This window comes from Convolutriloba macropyga, unplaced genomic scaffold, assembly GCF_964194025.1.
Source record: "Convolutriloba macropyga unplaced genomic scaffold, txConMacr16.3 SCAFFOLD_594, whole genome shotgun sequence".
Classification (NCBI taxonomy): Eukaryota; Metazoa; Xenacoelomorpha; order Acoela; family Convolutidae; genus Convolutriloba; species Convolutriloba macropyga.
Window position 1 is genome coordinate 15156 of NW_027453227.1, and position 15493 is coordinate 30648.

A 15493-nucleotide genomic window follows, 5' to 3' on the forward strand; every position below is an offset into this window, starting at 1 on the left:
AAAAGCACCCGCGAAAAAGTAAAAAAAATGCTATTGAAGGACTTAAACAATTACAGAAGTTTATTCAGAATTTAAGTTATTTCGTTGTGTTGTTTTGATGAATTACTTTTTCACTGATAATTGTCCTGATATTTTAGTGTTTTATGTAGAGAAACCACTTGAAACCACTTGCATTTTAAAGTTGGTAACATTTTAACCAATGAAATGAAAAAAATTGAAGAAGATCAATATTTTTGTCTACGATGTTTATTAGAAAAAAACAAAAAGCCTAACTCATAAACTTCAAAGCTCTCATCTTCAAACATGAATTCAATAACACTGAACTACTCCTCCAATCACTCATATTTATTACCAATGATATTTGTTCCAACCCCTCTTGAGGGGGTAGGAGCTATATACTCAAAGGGGATTTTGTTCAGTCAATTTTGACCGATTGATATATTCATCGTTTGAGAGTTGTCAGTGGTATCATTGAAAACCCGTCAAGCGTAGAAAACGGAATTAAAAAGATTTTTTTTTAAATTTCACTTTCTGGAGCTAGTTATCGATGTTTAACTTTTTTGGGAATATCAGACAGAGTTGCGTTATTTTTATTCGCATCTTCCGGAATTCGGCCTAAAATTCCGTGAATTTTGCTATAATCTGTTGAAATTGTTAAGAATATTGTTCCTCTTTTTTTAAAGACAAAAAATTTTTCTGAATTGATATTTTCGACAAAAATTTAGGCTAATTATTTCAAAATTCAGCCTTTTTCATCAAAAATAGCACGAAATAAGCCTCTTTTGTCCACTTTGATTAATTTTGCCGGAAGTACACATCAAGAAATTAGTAATACAATCTTTTTGAACTCCAAAAGAGGCTGATCCTATTTTCATTTCCGTTGAGACTAGTCTGTAATTAAATTTGCCGTACTTTACTCGATGATTACCAAAAAGGCAGCATTTTTTTTACTAACAGATTATCTATATCTATAATGAAGAAAAATTATGTGTTCTTAAAAGACGCACACAATCAGCAGGGCTTCTTTTTTTTTACCACCTTTGGACTGTTACAATCCAAAAATAATTCGGATTGCAATTTGGTCAACTTTTAGCTTAGTGTCAGCAAAGAAAAAAAGCTAAACTAAAATTTTCTTTCTGCTGAAATAAAATTTCATCTGTATTGCATTTTATGCGTTAAGTTATTCTTTTCTGTCTCTGATAATACTAGATTTTAATTTTTTCGTTTTTAGGCATTTGCTCATTTTACATGATTTTTTTTTCATTTTGTAACATTCTCAAGTTTTTCAGAGTTCTCATATCACATTATTGGTGTTCAAAATCAGGGACAATTGAACATATTAAAATCTTTAAAGGCATAGATTAATTGAACTTTTGCCTTACTTTAACTGACATTTTTTGTCTTTTTAGTCAAACAAAGTTTCCAAGATAATGAAGTTTTTCATTTACTTTTTATGTAAAAATTGATGAGCCAAATTTCTGGCTTGATTAGATAGCCGATGGCTTTTTTGACTTTGAAAACAATTGTTTAAAAAGCAAAACACCTTTTAACGTCGCAATTTTCTTCTTTTTATTCTCTCTTTGTTACCTAGTCTCGCTAAATACAGGTCAGATAAGAAGTTATTGTTGTCAAGCGAAACTTTTACAAAGGATTTTTGGCGTTCTTTTTGTAGACATAAGACCTACTTTGAAAAATTGAAAATTTCAAGGGCTTCCTGTGAACAAGTTAACGATCCTATTTAACTATTTAATTTTGTAGCCAATTTTCATGACATTGGATATATTTTTTGTTCAATAAAGAGAAAAATTTAATGTAACGTTGCACTTTTTTTCTTTTTTGTCTGCTTGTTACCTAGTCTCATTAGGAAGAGGTCACATACCATATTATTGGTGTTCGAAGAAAGTGCAACTGAACATGTTTTGAGGGGCAAAATATGTTCTCACGGCTTCGACAGCGTTTTTTGGCAAGTTTTAATTGAAGTTCTGATTGTTGTCTCTATTTGTTGTTCTTTTTGTAACTGCATAAAAATTTTAATGGTAACAGATTTTAATGCCCTCTAATCAAATACCTGTGGGATGTTTTCAGTTGTTTTCTAATGGCTTTCTATGGGCTTTAAAAATATAAGCGCATTTTTTAAATTTAATGTTTTTGTTCTTCTTTGTCTAATTGTCACCGAGCTTTTTTATAATTTGGTCCCAAATCTTTTCTAGTGAGGTACAAATTATGTTGTTTAGTTTCAGTTTTATCTGAGGCTTTTGTTATCAAGCTGATTTTACTATTAAGTTTTTTAAAATGGACGTAAATCTTGGATGTAATTAATGTTTGTTCTTGTGGTTTGATTTTGCTGTTCACCTTGACTCGCTTTGTAATTAATGGCAGATCTCATCTATCTTATGGGGCATTTTTAACTCCACTGAGTTGTTCACTTTGGAGGCAATCTTTTCTTCATACGCCATTTTTTTTTTTGAAAAATACTAGAGTTTTGAGGGATTTTATAATTATGCCAAAATTGTGGATGAGCGGGGTCGGAACATTATGTTCAACTGGACTTTACCGAGCCTCCTTAATGCTTTTTGTCATTGTTTTTGCTTTTTTGACCTGTTGTCAAAATTGTGAATTTGCTGTCCTCAACTAAACGATGTGAATTAATGCTGCGAATCAAACTGCTATTAATCAATCAAACAAAAAATTTTTGAAGAAATTGTTCATCGTAATTTTACGTTTAATTCAAGAAAATATCAACCAAAAAATTGCTGGCAGACAAAATTTTTCCGTAAATAAAAACAACCTCTTTGTAATACACAAACACACTCTTCTGATTAACCACATCAAATAAAGATATTTGCTCAAAATATTTAATGAAGCTTCGTCCCAAATTTTATGTTTCAGTCTGAACGACACAGACACAGGCAACTAGAAAGAAAGATTTCAGTTGTTTTTTAAACAATCATAACAAGAGTCTTTTGACCATTTGGGGTTTGAGATTAAAAATATCAAAACTCGTTATTCTGGAAAAAAAATGTGGCAACATTGTCGTCAAATTGTCTTGCGTAAAACCATTGTCTTTTTTCATCACTTAGATTTATATGTTCCGCTCAGTTAAGATTTTATATAAAGGTTTGGAAAAATATATTAGTTATTCTAATCAAAAGGCTAGAGGAAAAAATACAAGGATGCTCGGCAAAATGCAATCGCACATAAAGTTCTGACGCCTCTGCTCATCCACAATTTTGGCACAATTGTCTACCAATTGAGGAACAGATAGAAAACCCCCAAAAATTCAAGTATTTTACAAAAAGAGTGAGTGGTGTACTAACCAATAAATAACCACCAAAACAAATAACTCAATGGAGTAAAAAATGACCCATTAGATTGATGAGATCTGCCGTTATCAAGAAGGGCGACTCAAGACTAACAACAGAATCAAACAACAACAAACATTATTTACATCCCATACATGAACATTTTTTTTAAAAAGCTTTATAATTAAGTTAAAAATGCGTCAGATACAACAACACTAAACTACAAAACTTGTACTTCACTAGAAAACATATGCGACCGGTCCATGACAAGGGTTGGGGAACAATTAGACATAAAAACCAAAACAGTAACGTATAAAAATGGCTTATATTTAAAAAAAAGTTAGTTTCAAAGTAATGAAAACCATTAGAAGTTAACTGAAAATATCCTATTGGTTTATGATTACCTGTGGTTCTATAGGAGATCATTAAGATCTGTCATTATTCTTTTCCTTATGAGGTTACAAAAAAGAGCCACAAACAGTCAAAAAACAAAAATTCAAAACTTCAAAACGTGACAGAAAACGCCGCGAAACGTAAAGCCATTTTTTGTCCTTCAAAATATGTTTAATTGAGGTTTTTGCTGACATTAATCTCTAAGTTGATCAAATTAGAAACAATTGAGTCAAACTTCAGTAAGCCTTTATTTATTGAAAATGGAATAATTTTAAAAGTCAAGACGACCATAAGCTTTCAAGTAAAAAACTAGATACATTATTGATCATATAAATGCTAGATAAATTATAACAAGTTTTGATCAAATAGGCTTTGAAAAACTTTTTAAAACAAAAATTGCACAGTAAAAAACACAGGATTTAAAGCTCTAATCAGTTACTAAAATTGAAATACACCACAATTGGATATAACAAAAGTGCATTTCTTTCGTTGCTTAATCCAACTTTCATCTCAATTGAAAATTCAGTTTGTTTGCTGATCAAAATCTATGAATTAACTATAAATTGAGTAACAATATTTTTTCAAAACCCAAAGATAAATCTTGTCTAAAGAAATACGACAACTTTGATTTTTTGACCGCTTTTAACCTCAAAATTAATGTACTTTGTTGGAAAAGTTCTGCTTTTGCTTCTCATTTTTCGAAAAGCACAAAAAGCAATGTCAGAAAAAAAATTATATTTTATTTCCATTAGAATTATTCTTTTTCATCACTTAGATTTATAAGTTCCGCTCAGTTAAGATTTTATATAAACGTTTGGAAAAATATATTAGTTATTCTAATCAAAAGGCTAGAGGAAAAAATACAAGGATGCTCGGCAAAATGCAATCGCACATAAAGTTCTGACGCCTCTGCTCATCCACAATTTTGGCACAATTGTCTACCAATTGAGGAACAGATAGAAAACCCCCAAAAATTCAAGTATTTTACAAAAAGAGTGAGTGGTGTACTAACCAATAGATAACCACCAAAACAAATAACTCAATGGAGTAAAAATTGACGCATTAGATTGATGAGATCTGCTGTTATCAAAAAGGGCGACTCAAGACTAACAACAGAATCAAACAACAACAAACATTATTTACATCCCATACATGAACATTTTTTAAAAACTTTATAATTAAGTTACAAATGCGTCAGACACAACAAAACTAAACAACATAACTTGTACTTCATTAGAAAACATATGCGACCGGTCCATGACAAGGGTTGGGGAACAATTAGACATAAAAACCAAAACAGTAACGTATAAAAAATGGCTTATATTTAAAAAAAGTTAGTTTCAAAGTAATGAAAACCATTAGAAGTTAACTGAAAATATGCTATTGGTTAATGATTACCTGTGGTTCTATAGGAGATCATTAAGATCTGTCATTATTCCTTTCCTTATGAGGTTACAAAAAAGAGCCACAAACAGTCAAAAAACAAAAATTCAAAACTTCAAAACGTGACAGAAAACGCCGCGAAACGTAAAGCCATTTTTTGTCCTTCAAAATATGTTTAATTGCGGTTTTTTGCTGACATTAATCTCTAAGTTGATCAAATTAGAAAAAATTGAGTCAAACTACAGTAAGCCATTATTTATTGAAAATGGAATAATTTTAAAAGTCAAGACGACCATAAGCTTTCAAGTAAAAAACTAGATACATTATTGATCATATAAATGCTAGATAAATTATAACAATTTTTGATCAAATAGGCTTAGAAAAAAAAACTTTTTAAAACAAAAATTGCACAGTAAAAAAAAAGGGATTTAAAGCTCTAATCAGTTACTAAAATTGAAATACACCACAATTGGATATAACAAAAGTGCATTTCTTTCGTTGCTTAATCCAACTTTCATCTCAACTGAAAATTCAGTTTGTTTGCTGATCAAAATCTGTGAATTAATTATAAATTGAGTAACAATATTTTTTCAAAACCCAAAGATAAATCTTGTCTAAGGAAATACGACAACTTTGATTTTTTGACCGCTTTTTAACCTCAAAATTAATGTACTTTGTTGGAAAAGTTCTGCTTTTGCTTCTCATTTTTCGAAAAGCACAAAAAACAATGTCAGAAAAAAAATTATATTTTATTTCCATTAGAATTATTCTTTTTCATCACTTAAATTTATAAGTTCCGCTCAGTTAAGATTTTATATAAACGTTTCGAAAAATATATTAGTTATTCTAATCAAAAGGCTAGAGGAAAAAATACAAGGATGCTCGGCAAAATGCAATCGCACATAAAGTTCTGACGCCTCTGATCATCCACAATTTTGGCACAATTGTCTACCAATTGAGGAACAGATAGAAAACCCCCAAAATTTCAAGTATTTTACAAAAAGAGTGAGTCGTGTATTAACCAATAGATAACCACTAAAACAAATAACTCAATGGAGTAAAAAATGACGCATTAGATTGTTGAGATCTGCCGTTATCAAGAAGGGCGACTCAAGACTAACAACAGAATCAAACAACAACAACCATTATTTACATCCCATACATGAACATTTTTTTAAAAAAAAAACTTTATAATTAAGTTACAAATGCGTCAGATACAACAAAACTAAACAACATAACTTGTACTTCACTAGAAAACATATGCGACCGGTCCATGACAAGGGTTGGGGAACAATTAGACATAAAAACCAAAGCAGTAACGTATAAAAAATGGCTTATATTTAAAAAAAGTTAGTTTCAAAGTAATGAAAACCATTAGAAGTTAACTGAAAATATCCTATAGGTTTATGATTACCTGTGGTTCTATAGGAGATCATTAAGATCTGTCATTATTCTTTTCCTTATGAGGTTACAAAAAAGAGCCACAAACAGTCAAAAAACAAAAATTCAAAACTTCAAAACGTGACAGAAAACGCCGCGAAACGTAAAGCCATTTTTTGTCCTTCAAAATATGTTTAATTGCGGTTTTTGCTGACATTAATCTCTAAGTTGATCAAATTAGAAAAAATAGAGTCAAACTTTAGTAAGCCATTATTTATTGAAAATGGAATAATTTTAAAAGTCAAGACGACCATAAGCTTTCAAGTAAAAAACTAGATACATTACTGATCATATAAATGCTAGATAAATTATAACAATTTTTGATCAATAAGGCTTTGAAAAAACTTTTTAAAACAAAAATTGCACAGTAAAGAACACAGGATTTAAAGCTCTAATCAGTTACTAAAATTGAAATACACCACAATTTGATATAACAAAAGTGCATTTCTTTCGTTGCTTAATCCAACTTTCATCTCAACTGAAAATTCAGTTTGTTTGCTGATCAAAATCTATGAATTAACTATAAATTGAGTAACAATATTTTTTCAAAACCCAAAGATAAATCTTGTCTAAAGAAATACGACAACTTTGATTTTTTGACCGCTTTTAACCTCAAAATTAATGTACTTTGTTGGAAAAGTTCTGTTTTTGCTTCTCATTTTTCGAAAAGCACAAAAAGCAATGTCAGAAAAAAAAATTATATTTTATTTCCATTTGAATCATTCTTTTTAGCTGACTGAACATGAAAAAACTTCAAAATCAAAAATTTCTCAAAACTCTATTGTATGGCTTTTTAGCTGAACTTTCAAGCAAGTCCTCCAGAGTGAATGCTGGCCTAACAGCATTAAACAAGACTTTTGTTCTAATTCTATTAAGAATTTTTTCTAAATTTTTAAATTATTAGATAATTTTAATGTTTGGATTATCAATTGTTTCAGACGTGCGCATGAAATTATTGAAACAAAACAACACACACACGCACACACACAAGCCCGCGCACACACACATTCACGTCCGCGCACACACACAAGCCGCTAAATCATATTGAGCATGTGTTTGTTACATCGGCCTGGAATCCATCATAGAACCAATTAGCGTTGCTCTAAAGAACCCTAAATAGCTCTAAAATGTCCAATTGCCTCAATTTAGTGATAATATAGGGCCATTAGTTCTGGCTGGTTGTTGTAGAACAAGACAATCCTAAACCATATTTCTTTAGTTTGAGACGAAGTCCTGATGCAGTGCAAAAACTTGCGAAATTGTTCAAACAATTAGCAGCAAAAATCAACAAGACACAACGGCAGTTTCTGCAAATCACACGAGTGAAACCTATTTAAATAATCTTTTAGCCGAAGCAATAAAGAAGAGGCGAAGCTTGTTTACTCTGAAGCAGCTGTAAATACTTTGATTATCTTCCAACAATGCTCTTGAAACAGTATGCTTGGAGGTTGTCAAGTTTCCGAATAAAAAATCAGCACACCAGAAATGACTACACTATAAAGTAATGGACAGTAGATACGATCAAAATGATTTGAGATTCAAGTTGCAATCAGTGTTGAAGGCCGCCGAACTCTTTAGCCAAGGGAAATTTCTCCTTGCAGAATTTAATGCAACTTGAATATGCTCTGGCCAATGTAATTATCTGTCAATAAATCCCAAATCCTGATAAGATGTCGCAAATTCTATCGTAAAAAGTTAAGATTTGGCTGAAAATTTGAACCTCAAAAATTTAAACTTCAAAATGTCTTGTTGACCAACTTGCTTATAAGATCGATTTGACAATAGTAAATTCACAAACTTTGGTTTCAGCGGTAAATTAGCACGGAAACATATGGGCTAAAGTTAGAAATCAAATCATGCAAAAGTCAAATTAAGAAACTTGCGAAATATTGAAGCTTGAGCTTCAACACTCCGCGAGGAGAGGAGGGCGCGCTTTAAAATTAGGGCTAGACCTGAATACTCTGGTACTAATTTAAAACTAATATAAAACATATTGAGTTTGTGACTTGTAATCTCTTTCGAAGTTGTTGATCTTCTCTTTGCATTGTAAGCTGCATTGTATGATAGGCAATCTTGTGAGCTGCTGGTTACTTGATTCGGAGTGGATCGGTTTGATCTATTTGGCTTCTGATGTTGTTCTGAGTTGCAATTCGCTATCTCGTGGTGGCTTGACATCTAAAAGCTAATTGGAATTTTTGACAAAATTCACAATCTTCCCACACAACCAGAGAAAAGGGTTAATAATATTATTGAATGTTGAATGACTGGTTTCCAGGAGATGAGTAAGTAAACAATTTGGTGATAATTCTAATATAGTTTTAAATCAAGTTGGGTTTGTTGTTGCGCTCCTTGTGATGTCAGTTTCTTCTTCATCTATGACTCGTGACAATTTTACTGCAGGGCGCGTTAGTGTACCTGTTGCTGTGTGAATGTCAAATGATCTTGGTATTTCGTCGGCTCCATAATGACATTTGGTTATCCGTCCAAGGGGCCAAATACCTCTCGGGGTAAATTCGTTCAGAATCCAGACTAAATCGCCCACTTTGAGTTGTTTTGACTGCTCTCTCCATTTTGCTCTGCTTATTAGGTCTGAAGTATACTCTCTTTGAAGTCTTTTCCAGAAGTGGTCCAAAAGCGTTTGTGTATAGTGGAAATCTTTCTTCCTGAAAGTTTTCAGTTTTGATGTTAGAGGGGCTAGGGCTAGATGTGGTCGTCGAAGAATGAAGTGGTTGGGTGTTAGGGCTTCTTCGTCGTTGTTATCAGAAGAAACGTAAGTTATGGGGCGGGAGTTTAGGATGCCTTCCGTTTCTGTCACAATTGTTTGGAAAGTCTCTGCTTTCAGTTGCTGACTTCCTAAGATTATGAGAAGAGTTCTCTTCGCTGTTTGAATTATTCTTTCCCATATACCTCCGAAGTGTGGAGCAAGTGGTGGATTCATTTTCCAAACTATGTTCTGCTGCGATAATTGTTGAGCAATATAGGAGTTGTCGATGCTGATATTATCCAAATTCATAACCTTTTTCGATGCTGTAAAATTTGTTCCGTTGTCGGAGATTATTATCTCTGGATATCCTCTTCTTGAAACAAAACGTCTAATTGCAAGTAAACAACTGTCGGTGTCTAGACTATGGCAAACTTCCAAGTGCACTGCACGGGTTACTAAACACGTGAAAATGCAGATGTACTGTTTTTCAAGCTTGCAAGTATTATCCTCAATGTAGAAAGGTCCAAAGTAATCTAATCCTACATTAATGAAAGGGTATTGTTTTTCGGCATCAGCAAAGCGAAAGTGCGGAAGATCAGACATCATTGGTGTAATATTCTGAGCTCTCCATCGGCGGCATATGAAACATGTCCGGCTGAGTCTTCTTAGGAACCTTCGAAGTCCAATGATTAAAAATGTCTGTTGTAGGTGCGTTCTGACAAACTCCGTTCCCATGTGTTGACAGCTGTTAGTGTGAGCGTCTTGAACAATTAACTGAGTGACATGGTCTTTGATGTCTAGTATTATGGGGTGTTTTTGATTCCAAGGTATTGGCGCATGTCTCAGCCTTCCTTTGGCACGCAAAACTCCATTTCCATCCAAAAATGGATTGAATTGAAGAACTGCATCCCTTCGTTTCAGTTGTTGTCCAGTTTGCATTCTAATAATTGTTTTTCTAAAAGTGTTTTGTTGTGAAATCTTTATCAGGTAATTTTGGGCTTCATTCTGACTGTTTAGTGTATCTCTTTTCCGCAAAATGTTTGTTGCTTTGTACACGGTTGTTGTCCTTCTGAGCAATCGTTTCCAAATTGAAAATTTTGATGGTTCTATGACAGGGTCCATACATTTAGGTAATACTAAATTTGTCGTTGTTAAAAAATTTGTTTGATCAAAGTTCCAGTTTTCAGGGTCTTGAAAAAGAAATTTTGGTCCTTGTAGCCACTTCTCTTCAAGCTCTGATGGTTTCAAACCTCTGGTACCATGGTCGGCAGGGTTGAGCTTTCCGGGTATATGTTTCCATTCCTCTGCTTTAGAATGTTCCAAAATTTTGTTGACACGGTTAGCTACGAAAACTTTTTGCCGTTTGTCTGAGTTTATCCATCCTAATGTTGCAGTACTATCCGTCCAGAAGTGAACCGAGGAAAAATTTAATGTCTATTCTGTGACTACAAAACTAGCTAGTTCGGCTCCTATTGTGGCTGCCTCTAATTCAAGTTTAGGTATACTTGTGTGCTTTATGGGGGCTACTCGGGATTTGCTAATGACATAGTTCACAATGACATTCCCTTCAGTAGTTGTAGATCTCATATAAATAACCGCTGAAGTTGCTATATTTGATGCATCTGTGAAGACATGAAGTTGTTGACTGGTCGTTGGTCCTGTTACAAGGCATCTTTTTGTTGTAATATCTGGCATGCTGTTGAATTCGTTAATCCATTTCTTCAGGTCACTATGAAATTCGGCTGGTACTTGTTCGTCCCATTTCTTGCCTTGTTTTATGACTGCTTGAAGAAGGCTTCGAATTCGTATCGCAAATGGCGTTATCATCCCCAGGGGGTCGAAAAGCGAAGCTGCTGTTGACAAGAGTTCTCTTTGTTGTAAACGTTCAATTTTGATGTCTAAATTGGGTTTCCTAAATATGAAGGTGTCGTTTTTGACATCCCACGTCTGTCCCAGAACTCGTTGCGTTAATGCTTTATCTCCTTCAGTGTCGTCAATTAAAGGAAAACTCGAATCGTTGCTGAAGAATTTCGTTAAGTTGAATCCTCCTTTTTTAAGTGTTTCTTTGATGCATGTTGTCTGTTCAATTGCTTCGTCTGTTGTCTCGAAACTCTGTAAAAAGTCGTCCATGTAAAAATTATTCGTTATTGATTGACTGGCTTCAGGTGATAAGTGGTGATTATCGATAGCACATTTTCTAAGTACATAGATAGCACAAGAGGGCGAACAGGTTGCACCAAATATGAGTCGCTTGTATTTGTATATTGTTTCGGTGTTGTTTTTGTACCATAGAAACCTTAATGCGTCTTGATCTTCTTTCCTTACGGCTATCTGCATAAACATGGCTTCTATATCTCCGGTAACTGCTATGGCAAACTGTCGAAAGCGTAGTAGGAGTCCAACTAAACTGCAGAGAAGATCTGGTCCAGTTAGAAGCGCTTTATTCAGTGAATGTCCTTTATAAATAGATGCTGCGTTTGTTACACGACGAATCTTTTTCTTCTGTTTGTGCTCTACTGGATGATGAGGAAGATACCATAATTGGCTGCAAGTTGGGGAAGGTTCGCGGTCCGTCTCCTCAACGTAACCTTTTTCAATATCGTTCTGAATTAAGCTGCTGTAGGTGTCGGCTAACTGTTTGTCTTCATTGAGGCGCTTTTCCAGTGATCGTAATTGGGCTTTTGCTAGAAAGTAATTGTTAGGTAATTTTATGTTTTGTTTCCAGGGTAGTCCAATCTCATACCTCTCTCCGTTATGTTTTACTGTATCCTCGAAAATTTGTAGGGCTTTCTTGTCTTCTTGGTTTACTGTATTAGGTGAAGCCTTTGTTGTTCTTGTTCCTTCACAGGTCCAAAATAATTGTAGCATGTCTTCGTCCAAAATTGTCTCTTCTGACTTAACCCTATTGAACAAGGTTATATTACGATTGCATTGGTTCTTCTCCGTAATTTGTCTATACTTGTTTGGGACTGGTCCCGTTATTGTCCATCCTAATTGTGTGAGAACTCCGTACGGTGTTCCCGGTGGTCCGATTGTGTACTTGAGTGGAACTGTTGCTGTAAAAGCATCGGCTCCTATCAGAATACCTATTTTGTTGTCTCTGATTTGAGGAAAATTGATATTGCTTAAATGACCGAAGTCCTTACAAACGCTGTTGAGCATCTGAATTGGCACCGTCGGCATTTGAAAGTCTGTGGTAGAAGTCGCAAAGACTGGTAAGTTAATGATAGTTCTACTGCTGTCGATGGCTCCAATCCCAAGAAAAATTTCTGTTGTTTCAATCGTGTGTTCTTGGTATAGTGATGCTACGGGTATTGTAACACATTTCCCATCACAAATTCCTAAAGCATCTGCTATTGTCTTGGTAATTTGCGTATTGTCACTTCCACTGTCAAGGAGAGCGTAAGTTTCAATTGAGACCGTCTCCGAAAACACTGTTACCGGTATTGCTTGGAGCTGAACATGTGGTCGGATCCAACTGCTCGGCTGGTTATTACTGCAAGTGTAGTTCTGTAGTCGGTTATTGCTGCCTGAGAAGCTTTGCGAATTTTGGTCTGTTGAGTGTTGATATTGTTGATTAAAGATTCCTGATGTTGGCTGCTGTTGTTGAACATTGGACGTATTGGGTACTTGATGTGATTGCCCGTAAAAGAAGTTCCGGTTATGTCTGTTGTAGCTGTTACTATTATTGTAGTTACCATTTGTGCTATTGTTGCTGTTGCTGTTGATGCTGCTGTTGTTGTTGTAGTTGTTGTTGTTGATGCTGTTGTATCGGCTTCTGCTGCGTTGCCGGTTGTAACCACTGTTACCATTTTGTCTAGTTTGGTGATTGCAGTTGGGGTTACAGCTGCTCAAATTTTTGTTCCACGAAGAACTGTTATTTGTGAAATTGAACTGGTTTCTGTTCAAGTTATCTCCGTTGTGTCGATATTCAGATATTGATTGGTTTTGTCCTTGATTACTAGGCTGTGTTGTGTTGAAATTGTTACGGTGTATTGTTGAGTGATGAAAACCGTTACAATTGTCTACCTGGCATCTGTATTTGCTGTTGCATTGTCCTTTTGGATGTTCGGTAAGACAATTTGGGCATAAGTGCAGTTGTCGCACTGTCTGCTGTCTGTTGTACACGTTTTCACTCAAAAATTTTTGACATTTTCCTAAATTGTGGCTTTGTGAACAAAGCGGGCAATTCTTTCTGGCGCTGATCCTTTGTTCAGATTTTCCACGTTGGTGTGTTCTCTCATAGAATGAATTTCTGTTGTGAGTGCGTGGCATATCTTCGCACGCTTCGGCATACTTGTCTATCCAATCTTTGAAATGAATCAAATTTGGGTTAACAAGTTCTTTGCGGATGACATTTTCGTTCCACTTTAATATCATTGCAGGAGATAGTTTTTCTTTGGCTACTCTGAGAACGGCGGATGATTGCAGGTCCGGCGTAAACTCGTGAAGAAGAAAAGTTTGTACTAATTGTCTGAGAAGTGCTGCAAATGAAATGAAGCTATCTGGGTTGTCTGTCGAAGGCTTGGGCCAGCGTTCCAGTTTGTCAAGATATGCTGCAATAACAGTTTGTGGTCTTCCAAATCTTCTCTTGAGTTCGGTTATTGCATCGTGGTAAAATTCTCCATTATATGAGTATCCAAAAACGCTTTCCTTTGCGCGATCTGTGAGAGCGTTTTGGAGATAGGTGATTTTCTGTGCGTCCGAAAGAGACACGTTATCATGTATTGTTGATTTGAAATAGCAATACCGCTCGTGCCATTTGAGGGGGTCTCCGTTGTATGTCTTCAGTTGTGTCTTTGGCAAATTGATATTTATGTGCGGGTTTCTCTGATTTGGTGTAAATTGCAGATTGCGAAAATGTTCGTTGGTTGAATTGGTTGTGTGATTTTCATGTAGTTGTGTAGCAGATTCGAAGTGAACTGTGGGTTGTCTGACATTGGAGCTGTCTTCGTATCTCTCCATACTGTTCTCTCTGATTTCGTGTATTGCATGAGACTGGTTGCGGCAAGACCTTGTCTGTATTTCCGTGTCAGATGTGTCTGCTGATACTGTTGGACGGCTGTAGGTTGTCTGTGTTAACATGGTATTCTCATTGCAACGAGGTTGATTCCGATTTTCGGGTGAGAAGATGTTTCTATCCCTTGTTTGTTTTTGTTTATTCAATGCAAGAGTTCGTGAATTTGTGAGGCAACTTTCCTGTTGTGTTGATTGTTGGTGAGTTGTTCTTGCCCCAATAATTTGTAGTTCGGATGCTTGGTTCTTTGAGGAAAATTTGCACGCGAATCGTTTCGTTGGTTTGTCTCTTCATCGCTGTCACTGTCACTGTCGTCATAGCTGTCCTCTGAGGGACAATTGCTAATACCTTTTTGTGCTATGAGCAGTTTTGAATTTCTGAGTTGTTTATCTGGAAGCTGATGGCTTTTAAATATTGCTGAGTGATTTACTATTGATGTTGTTTGGGGGTCCTGATTCTTTTTGCTGGATTTCACAAACTGAAATGGTTCGGCAAATTGATTATGCCAATTTGTTCCAATGCACTCGTTATGTTGATTGCTCTGGGTTCCCTTGGAAAGTTCAGGTTGTCGTTCGTTTCCTTCGTTTGAATCTTTAGGTTCACTATTGAAGGTCTGTTCAACAAATGTTCGAGAAGACCCCTGTTGTAAACTGTTCCGGTCCCAATCTATTCGTTGATTACTAATTCCTATGCTGTTGTTTGCTGTGTTTTCTACAGTTTCTCCAATGATACGTTTGCAGGATTTATTCGACACAACTGTATCTCTGCCGTTTTTTCGATGACTGTCAGGTGAAGAATTGTCGGTGTCATTTCGAAAATTCAGTGATTGATATCTATCAATGCTGAGTCCGATTTCATTTGAGACAGAACAACTGGTATTGTTTCTTTCGGTCAGTGTCGGGCATGAATCTTGTGGCTGTGATATAGAGATTGCGTTGCGCAGACTTCTATCTGATGATGATTCTCTCGAGTTGTTAGATGAATTATGTCGGTTGCGTAAGTTGTACCTCCGTGTGATTTTGGGCTGCATTTTCTTTCTGCCTGGTGTATCTGTTTGATATAATTTCGATGAAGGCGCATACATTGTTGTTTTTGTAATAGGATTGTCTCCTGAAGCACCAACTGTGTTCATCTTTGATTTAGACAAACCATTTATAATTTTCTTCCATTTCAGCAATGTTGTTGTGCGTTCACCTGAGCGTTCGGCAAGTGTGATGTTCTCGTTAGTTGTAAGGGTAAACTCGGAGATACTAT

The 15493-nt window shown here is 35.1% G+C and overlaps 1 protein-coding gene across 1 annotated transcript; it reads right to left on the reverse strand.

Annotated features, from left to right (window-relative positions):
* Window positions 1-10656: 10656 nt before the first annotated feature.
* Window positions 10657-14307, reverse strand: LOC142358143 (uncharacterized). The gene is made up of 2 exons (XM_075409604.1): window positions 13520-14307; window positions 10657-12952 (listed from the first exon to the last, which is right to left on the reverse strand). The coding sequence occupies exons 1-2, from the start codon at window positions 14305-14307 to the stop codon at window positions 10657-10659; spliced, it is 3084 nt and encodes a 1027-aa protein (XP_075265719.1).
* Window positions 14308-15493: the final 1186 nt, after the last annotated feature.

Bases quoted from the DNA above. Each gene is read 5' to 3' on its own strand.
- LOC142358143 (XM_075409604.1), bottom strand. From the start codon at position 14,307: ATGTTAACACAGACAACCTACAGCCGTCCAACAGTATCAGCAGACACA. The intron at 12,953-13,519 runs GTATGCCGAAGC...CAACAACAGCAG, and splicing joins TTCAAAGATTGGATAGACAA to CATCAACAGCAACAGCAACA.